Here is a 10,023-nt window from a genome sequence, read left to right as displayed (position 1 = left end):
TGCAGAAAAGGACATTTTCTGTGAAGTATGTATTCACGACCATGATTCTCAGATACAATAAAATACAACACAATGATAGCTGCTGCTTGTGGGAAAGGACTATTTCTAAGGAAATTTTAATATTTATTGTCTGAGGAACAAATAATAGCCTTTCAATGATTCAGTACCATAGTCACAATAGTTATAACACCAAGTTACAAATAAGATGCTGCTGTAAGAACTGAAGCACTTTTTTCTGTACATGTGATTCTAAAATTCAGATATAAACTAAGAGTTTTAGCAAATGAAGAGCCCAAATATCTTGTTTATGTCCATAGAAAGTAGAAAATGTATTTTGTTGACTGGAGAGTAAACTTCATCAGAGGCCAACAATTGTTTCTCTCACTTGGCCTCATTCAGCTTTGTGAAATTTCCCCAGAGCTCTGCCATCATTAACTGCAGAGGTGGTACAGGAGATAGGTATTTGCATTCAAGTGCTGTTGTTTGATAGTTTTCTAACCATGGGCCAGTTACTTAATTTCACTAAACCTCAGTTTCCTCATTTGCAAAATTAGGGAAACATCTCCTTCTTAGGGTATTTGTAAAGATTAAGAAAGAAATCACACTAAGCAAGTAGTACAAGGCCTAAGACTTAAGTATGTATAAATGATCATTATAATTACTGTGGGATTCACAGGTATCCTCTACTGGTAGTGCAGCCAGATTTAGCAAATAGAAATACAGGATATCCAGTTAAATTTGAATTTCAGATAGACAAGAAAATTTTTTTTAGTCTAAGTGTGTCCCGAATATTGAATGGAATATACTTATACTAAAAATTATACTAATTCCATTATCTATCTGAAATTCAAATTTAAGTGGGCATCCTGTTTTTAATCTGGAAAAATAATTCCTCTTCTAAAAGGGAGTCTGAGGTATAGTAAAATAAACTTACAGGAAATAGAGCTGTGATTAAATTTGGTATTAATCTGTTCACATTTGGTAGTCCACTATCCCCCAATACACTCAGTATTTTCCAGGTAATGTTCAAGTATCATATAACAAAAACAAATAATTCCCATGTTTTGGAGTAGAATATAAAATTTTCTCCAAACCGAAACCTGTTAGATCTAGTTACTATATTAAACTAGGCATGGGTTTTGAAACTACTGAATTATATTTGTATTTAAATCTTTATTTGGAAAACCACGAAGTACTAAATATGAAAGTCATATTAATCAACACTAAAAATACACAAGGTAAAAAATCTCTGACAGCATTCAATATCTTTGAAACACTATTTCATAATGTTCTTGTTTACCATTTTTTTGTGTGTGCCAATTATTTCTCAAAGTGTGCTTATTAGCACATACACACAAAATAAAGTAGATGGATTTTATATTTTATTCCAAACAGATTCTACATCTTCCCTCTTACTAAAACTAAAAAGCCCATTATTAACTGTACCAGTATTTTAGCTTTCTTCAAACTTAGTTACATTTTTAATGAAATAAAAAGTTAACTGCTTCCATTCCCAAATTGTTTCAACCTTGCTTATGAACTAAATAAATGCATTCTTGCCTACTAGCACGCTGGTTTGCTATTTCTAATAACGATTTCATGCCAGTTTTTATAAAACGCTTCCACAAATCTTTTGATGTCACTGGCTCAAAAAAGTAACTGGATTTTGGTTATTCCCAAAGTCATAATTATAAATTTAGCTTTCCTAAGTGCAAGGGGGGAAAAAAATCACTTTATAATATTATATGCTCCTATTTCTTTTCCATTTGTGGGAGATGTGATTCCTAATTCCTTGCTTTGGACAAGCAAAATGAGGAAACAAGAAATGCCAGAATTTAGTTATCCATTTAGTCCTTTAAAGCATTTGCAGGCTGTGTTTAAACTTCTAGATGCATCACCCCCCAAAATAAGATGTGTGCTACATATCTTCATTCATAATTTTTTATTTGCTAGTAAAACAGAGGCAGTGCTCTATTTCCTTTTTTCAAACAACCGCACCGTCACTCCTAGTTTCTTCATCCTGTCGCAGCAGTCGCAGAGCACGGTACTCTTCAGCTCCATCTCGTGTAGGAAAACGTTGACTGCACCCTCAGCTGCGACCAAGGGGAGCATTTACTACAGTGGAAAAGACGAAAAGCCGGGAACATTAGGCATCAATACTAAACGAAGAACTGATTTCCTGTGGATAGAGTCTCAGTGTCTGAGAAAAATCAGAGGGTCTTTTCATTGACCGGAACCTCAGGAAAGCGTGTACTGTATATTGGCTTCATTGATCAATTCTGGAGAAAAATTATACTCCACTTAATGAAAACTGGTATATTTAGAATTAAATTCCCACTGACCCGAGATTCCTGGTTAAATCCGTCCAGAGTCAAAGACGGACATTCTCTGAGCGGCAGTATGTATTACACTGATCTAGCAGAGTATCTTTAAGTCACGTCATAGAGCCCAAAGGAGAACGCCTGGAGGCGGTTTGGGAGGCAGTTCCCGGAGAGGGAGGTTAAGTCCTCTCCAGGGAGGACGTCTTGGGCAGAGTGGAGTCGTTTCTGTGCTTTCCCGGTCTCGCGCAGCTGCAGGCAAAGAGCCGAAGGGACGCCGGGCCCCGGCAGCATCCCAGAGTCCTCCTTCTGAGAAACCTGTGGGTCGGGGACGCCACCTTTTGCTTGTTACTATAAATTTGCTTCCTATTAAGCCCTCGAAATTTTTTAAGTTGCTCGGTGTAGTTTTTTGCTTCTTCAGACCAGTGTGGAAGGAGGCCTGAGTACCAGCGAGCACGGCGGGGAATCGCAGGGCGGGGCGGGGCCGTGGGCGGGGCCGTGTCCGTGGGCGGGGCCTACTCGCCGCCTCAGGCTGCGCTAGGCCGCGGGCGCGAGGCTGTGGCGGCGGCGGCGCGGGCCGAGCGGCGCGGGGATTGGCTGCAGCTGACGGAGACGTCAGGCTCCCGCGGCCCAGCGGCAGCCGGGTTCCGCGCGGCGCAGTCAGCTTGAGTGCGCGCGGCAGTGAGGAGGTCTACTCGGCTGTCCCACCTTCTGCCGCCGTCGCTGGGCTGCGCCGCTTGAGCCGGGACGCGCCTCCGCGTTCCTCGCCGCCTCCACTCTTGCGGCCGCCGCTCCCCTCGCCGTCGGCGCACACACCATGACGAAGAAAGACAAGAAGTCCTTCAACCAGAGCCTGGCCGAGTGGAAGCTCTTCATCTACAACCCGAACACCGGAGAGTTCCTGGGGCGCACCGCCAAGAGCTGGGGTGAGCGGGCGGCGGTTGGGCGCCTGGGGCCGGCCGCAGTCCGGGGGGCGCCGGGCGGGGCGGGGAGGAAAGGAAAAGTGGGAGGCGGCTCCCTGCGCGGGGGCCCCAGGAGCGGCCACGACTCCGCCACCCGCAGCGGTTTTCTCTCTCGGCCTCCAGACTAACTCGGGCGGCGGCGGCGGAGGCGGCAGAGCGCGGCCCCATTCATTTCTCGCGGGGCCGGAGGCGGTCGCTTTCAGCCGAAGCAGCGGGGCCGGCGGGCAGCCCCGGCCCAGCCGCGCGGGTTTCTTCCTCCCTACGGGGAGCGGGGCAGCGCGGGGCGCACGTGCTGCCCGGGCCTCCTGCCGGGAGCGGCGCCGGAAGCCGGGAACCCTTTCCCGGAGCCGAGCCCCTAGTGTACGGGGGCCGAGCGCCCGGGCCTCCTTTGTACGGAGCGTGTCGGCGGGGAGAGGCCTTGGCGGCGCCGCCGAGCGGTTCGGGGAAGCCAGACCCTGCCCCACGCCCCGGGAGAGGAAATTTCCACTCCCTCCGCTATCTTGTGACTCGTCCACTCTGCCACCCCAACCGGTCGGAAGAGTGCGAGTGAGTGTTAAGTATGTGGGTTGCATGAATGCCGCGGTGAGTTAATCACAAGTATGTAGTCCACGAGAATGCACTTGGATTTGGACAGTGAAAAGACCCTTAAAGCTTGGTTCCTTCCTAATTCCTTTTTAATTACAGAGGTTTCTTCCTTAGAAGTTTGCTTCTTTGGGGGAAAGTATATCCTATCTGAATGGCACAATGTTTTTCTGCGCCTTCAGTACGCGTGATGGCTGTATCAGTTTTTCTGTACATGAGTTCTTTGTTTTAAGCGAAATATTTAAACCATTCACCAGTGTAGTGCTGTTTTTCAAAAACATTAGTGTCTGAATAAGGACTAGTGCTCGTTCTTTTTCTTTTTTGCCTTTATACTTAAAAAAAACTAATTTTGCTCCTTTTTGTTGGCCTTTTGAAAACTTTTTTGTTAATAGGTCTTGACAGACCTTTTTTTCTGGGTGAGAATAAATTTCTAGAGTTGAGAAATATTTGGGCACATTTTTAAAAGAAGCATGAAGAAAGTAAATTAGCTATGACTTAGAAAATAAACCTGCTGCTGACTGAAATCGGCTCCCCCAGAGTGGATGCAAAGGTGGCTTAAGCCCTATCACAAGCTGAAAGGGGTCTTAGGGGTTTTTTAGCCCAACCTCCACCTTAAAGAAGAAAAAAATGAGATCTGGAGAGGTTGTGATTTTGCTTTGCTTAAAATTACATATTCCACAAAACCAAGAAAAGAACCCAGTTCTCCTTTAATCCTAGTCCAGGGGTTGTATTATTTTACAGATGCCTTGCCTAACTGCATGGTAATCACTCACGATTTTTATTTAAATGGCTGTCTTTTGGGAACCCACTGTTGTGATGAGGAAATACATCTTGCATCCGGAGTTAAATGGGGGAAATTTGCGAACAATTATTATTGTTTCTGGAGTGTATTAACTTATGCTGAAGGAATTTCTGAGTAGTAAAGATGGATTAATTTTTATAGACTAACTTCCTTCCTTTCTCCCTTCCTCAGTGCATTCTAATTTCTAGTAATTAGTTTCTTCACTTTGTGAATGAGATTTCTTACTGCAGATAGTGCTCCCTCTCTAATTTAAACTTTGTATTATGATATTGGGTTAGAGATTTGATTTGATATATGCATTGGATATATGCATTTAAATAGATAACGTGTGCACAAATAGGGCATTCTATAAGGGCAGTAGAAGTAGTACAAGTAAAGTTGGCAGGATTAAGGCAAGACCTTTTTTCAAAATTGAAAATGCAGTATTATTCTTATCAACAAATATTAAATTTCTGTTTATCATAATAATAGTAAGCCAGCACAGAATGACATAAATAGGTAAAAATTATCTATATTTTCCAGTTATCCCAAAGAAGGGCATCCCTCTGTTGGCATTTGGGGGAGTGGTGTGTGGAGGCTGAAATCCATACTCAGCTCACTAGGCCGTGTACCCTAGAGCATGGGGGTCTTCCTGGGAAAAGGGGTATCTTGTTCTAATTCTCAGAAAAGAACTCTATCGGACAGCTGCCTGATCTCATCATCCCAGAGAATGCCCATTATTAGTATTTTGGTATATATCTGGACAGACTTAAGAAATGTGTATAACATTTTTCTTTTTTACAAAAAGAAATCTACAGTAGGTGTTTCATAATCTTTTGAGTATATTGTGGTCATCTTCCCATGTTAATAAAAATCTATATCACCATTTTTAATAGCTGACTAGTGTTCCATTATATAGTTAGATGTATTGTGACTTTTTTTTTAACAAACAAGTTTATTAACGTGCATACCTCATGTATGCATGGGAGATACCAAGGGAAAAATGAGTAACTCCTGATTTTTTTAAAAAATCAGTGCCTTATTATAGGTACTGGTCCTTCCTCCCATTTTTTACAAATTTATTTCCTTGAGATATGTTGCTGATGGTGGAATTTGTAGGTCAAGTATTATATATGTAACTTTTACATTTTGAAAACATGTTAAACTTTTCTTAAGAAAAACTCATTTGTGCAATTTTTTTTCCTAGTTTTTTAATTTAATGTAAGTGGTGATGGGGGTGGGGTATTTACATACTTTTTAGATCTTGGTAAAGTTGCTAGGTCTGCCGCTGTGCAGAAAAGGCCTTTTCTACCCCAATGATATTCTAAAGACATTATTTTAAGATATTCAAGTCTTTAGTACATTTGTCCTATATAATCTGAGGTTCCTCTCCAAATTCATTAGACATTAAAAGTTCATATATTTAAAAAGCAATTTTGCCACTTATATTTGGGATAAAGTGAAAATACTGCATGTCACATCACATTGCCTTATTTAAAACAGCTATATATAAAGATTTTGAGTAGCCACTTGAGTATCTGTATATCTTACACCTGGTTACAGCAGTTTAAAATGCTTAAATATATATAATCACCTCATTTGATTTTTAGAACAACCTTCTAAAGCCCACTAGATAGATGATGAAAGTGTACCTAGAGCTGATTTCTTAAAGCAGAACAGTAAGGGCACATCAGGAATACACAATTGCCGTTTATGAAAACAAGACAAAGAAAATTTAGCACTTTGTGGCTGATACTACGAATATTAAGCCTAAATGCATTAAATACAGTAAGAGTGAAAATGGTGAAAGATAGCTTAGAGATCATCAGTGTTATTTAAAATGTAGGTAGTAGTGGACCATGTGTTGAAATTCACATTTTTAAAAAATAATGAAATAGAATAGAAATAACATTAAAGTCTATTCTACCTAATAATTTTATTCTATGGAAAAATATTTCATGAAACTTCTGTATTTTGTATTTACAGATACCCCACTGTTAAATGTATTTCTTACTGTGGCTCAGAGTCAAAAAAGCTTGAAAACTGCTAGCCTAGCCCTGTGCCCTCATTTCATAGGTGAGAAAATTGAACTCACATATCTGACTTGTCAAAATTCACTCATTTGGTGATAACCCTTGGGCCTTTAGACACCCTCCAAGGCCAGAGCTTTTTAAAAAAAATTATGACATGTTATCTGCTTGTGGGCTTCTTTAGAGTTCATTAGCTTAAGGTTATCTGTCAGTGGGTGCTTGATATTAATATTAATTTAAAACTTGAGTTAACTGATTCCAAGCAGAGTGAGAATTCTGAACCGAAACTGTTAACACTTAAATTTTGTTCCTGGGCCTTTTCTTTTACTATAGGTCCATGAAGTACCATTTTCTCAGTCACCTGCTCCCATTGTCAGTCATGCCTCAGTAAATGCTCGGCTTTGGAGATCAAACACTGTCCCATCTTGGGAGTCTGACTGTAGGGGAGAAAGCAAGTGTGTTTATTTTCCCAATATCACATAGTTTTGCGGGGTGTTGTTCTTTGTCCTGTGGAGTGTGACATATCAAACTTTACAAAACCATGAAGCATTGGAAAAGTAACAGAACTTGCCTTACCTTATGTGCAGAATATACATGAAAGGTCAGTTCTGGGTGGGTGTGGCAGAGGTGGCAGCAGAGGCGTACTGAGCCATCCATCATCTAGCAGGAGACAGTACTTCCTGGACCTGGTACGGGACGGGGAGGGGGCGGAGCAAGGGCTAAGTTTATGTGTTGTGTTCCAGACACCACTCTAATTACCGTGGTATGTGCTTTACTATTATTAAAGAGCAAGCTCCCCTCGCCCTTGAAATAATTTGATTTCTTTGAAATGGAATTACTTTTGAATTTATATCTATAGAATTAGATTAGCTATATTAAAAGAATTTTAAAAACCCTCATATCTTTAATAACAACTTTTCTATGATTTATCATTATGTTTGATTTAGAACCAGTTATTTAACATAATTGTATAATAGGAAAATTACATTTAACTTTGAAAGATGCATTTATTATTTTCTAATTAATGCATTTATTATGTTGATTTTTGAAGTAAAATCACCATTAATCTTTAACCACTTAGAATAACCTCTGTTAACATTTTAACAGTCTCTTTCCTATGTGTAAATAAAAAATTTTAAATGTATAAGTAAAAATTTAAAATGTACAGTTAGACACCTAGTTTTATCACTTAATATTTGAGGGCAATGGTTTTTATTCCTCTGCCACCTTCTTAGTTTGATGTGTTGGGAGTGTCCTTGGCCCTCTCCATCACCTCTGTGGGGACTGTCCAAACTTTCTGCTAGAACTTATGTATTCTGGTGGCTTTAGCTACTACCTCTCTGTTAGGACTCCCAAATCTGCATCTCTAGTTATAATGCATATATACATATATATGTTATTATAACCAACTGCCTGTCAGAAATCATCATTTGGCTGTTTCATAAATACCTCTTCATATAAATCTCCATTGACCTCAGGAGCTCCTTAGCATGAAATACAAACTATAAATCTCACTGGCTTGTTTCTCTCCTGTCACCTCTCTCTACCATTCCACATACTTCTCTCCTACCCCTCTGAGCCTATTTCCTAGCTTCTGAGCCTCTCTTTGCTTCACCTTGGCATGGCTACTCAGGTGTCATCTTTGACAGCCTGATCTCTGATAAACATCTTTGAACCTGTCATGCCTTAAGACTTGGTCAAGTGCTCCTGTGTATCCCATAATGCCATTTTCTAATATAGCATTTATGACTTTATTTAGTATTGTTTTCCATTTATTAGACTACAGGCTTGTTACTCACTTCTTTCTCAGCTTTGGTTCCCTAACACCTAGCCTATTGCATGAATGAACACTTATGAAATGTTCTCATGTAATTTAGCCTTCTGCAATATTGTTTTTTAATGTCTTTGATGGCATTGGTGTATCAGTATAATGGTTCCTCCAAGGTTTGGGCATTCTCCCCCCTGCCACTTTTTTTTGGGGGGGGGGGTATAGCATTGATGGATTTTTATAGGACAGTGCTCTGAAGAAGCTTCCACTTAACTTTCTTGTTGGAGACTTAGCTGAGTTTATGACCTGGGTCACGCATCTGGTTTGGATGGCAGAACCAGGGTTATTATTCAGGTCTCCCGCATTCTTCTGCTTTATTGCTCTTTATGAGCATTTTCTTCTTCTTCTTTTTTTTTTTTTTTTAGCTTACCTGCTCTCAGATTTAATGAGTGCTTATTTGATAGTGTCATTCTCTCCCCTAGAGGATGCTATTACTAATATTTCTGAAAAGAATTCTCTGACTTAGCCTCCTACATACCTGTTTAAGAGTTGTTTATGGAGTTAGCTCTTATTTGTGACTTCCGCCTAGTATTTCGCTAGTGCCAGGGTAAGGTATGACTTTAGAACTGACCCTTGTCTAAGGCATGAGTACTTTTCTTTGGGTAGTAGCTGATGCATAAAAAGTGTATATACCCTTACCCCAATCCATACTTCTCTAACCATTCTTTTCCTGGTTCCTTTCTGCCTGCTCTTCTCATGTTTCCTAATTATATATTTTCCAGGCAGTCTTTGGCCTTGCTTTCTTTTCATCATCTTCCCTTGCAATCTCCAAACAATTGCAAAGATCACTCACAGATTTTACTTCTTGGTTAACTCTCTCAGATTCTAGGTGCTTCATGCATATCCCATAAACCTGAAAGAGTGAGGCTTAGATAATTCTAGTTAGTATCTTATATATCACCTGGCAAATGGGGCTCTTTCCCTTCCTCCACTGAAGTCTTAGTTGTTCCTTTATTTGTAATTTTTGAAAATAACATCTCTATTCTTTTTGTCATCTGGTCTCAAAATCTGGAGATGTACCAGTTCCACATCTCTTGAATCTGATTGCGACCCTCACTCTCATTACCACTACTACAATCAATTCAGGAATTAATTTTCTCTGACCTACTTACCCTGCAACCCCCACCCCCCACCCCCCAGAATCTTGTGAAAGCACATATTCAGGGAGCCTGAGATGCTCATTTTTTCTAGCTTTATGATGCTAACCACTTTTTGTAATTTCTTAGCCTTTAACACTCCTACCAAACTCTGTCCCTTCTTTATCGAGATCTGGTTATGCCTTTTCTTATAAATTCTCTGATTAAAAATCCTAAAGCACCAGATAAAGAGCTTTTGCAACTTTTTCAAAGTTGTTCCAAGTCCACATAGACCTTTGGCTTTCCAGCTTTTATCTGCTGCTTTTTAAAAAATATAGTGTTGTTGACTCTAGGATAAAGTGGGCTTTTAACTCCTGATACATCCCCAGAAAGATCCAAGGAATCAGTTAGAATCATTGTGACCTATACCAGTGTAACCTCATTGC

At 40.3% G+C, this 10,023-nt stretch overlaps 1 protein-coding gene across 1 annotated transcript in view; it reads left to right on the top strand.

Annotated features, from left to right (window-relative positions):
• Positions 1–2,937: 2,937 nt before the first annotated feature.
• The window catches only part of ATP1B3 (ATPase Na+/K+ transporting subunit beta 3), a 42,157-nt gene continuing 35,071 nt past the window's right edge, over positions 2,938–10,023 (top strand). Inside the window, exon 1 of the mRNA XM_011357431.2 lies at positions 2,938–3,244. Coding sequence (XP_011355733.1) covers positions 3,136–3,244 — 109 coding nt within the window. The 5' untranslated portion in view covers positions 2,938–3,135. The remainder of the gene's footprint in view (positions 3,245–10,023) is intronic.

The sequence above is a fragment of the Pteropus vampyrus genome, unplaced genomic scaffold, assembly GCF_000151845.1.
Source record: "Pteropus vampyrus isolate Shadow unplaced genomic scaffold, Pvam_2.0 Scaffold35, whole genome shotgun sequence".
Lineage (NCBI taxonomy): Eukaryota > Metazoa > Chordata > Mammalia > Chiroptera > Pteropodidae > Pteropus > Pteropus vampyrus.
Note: the sequence above shows the minus strand (reverse complement) of the source record. Positions and strands in the feature narration are given on the sequence as shown.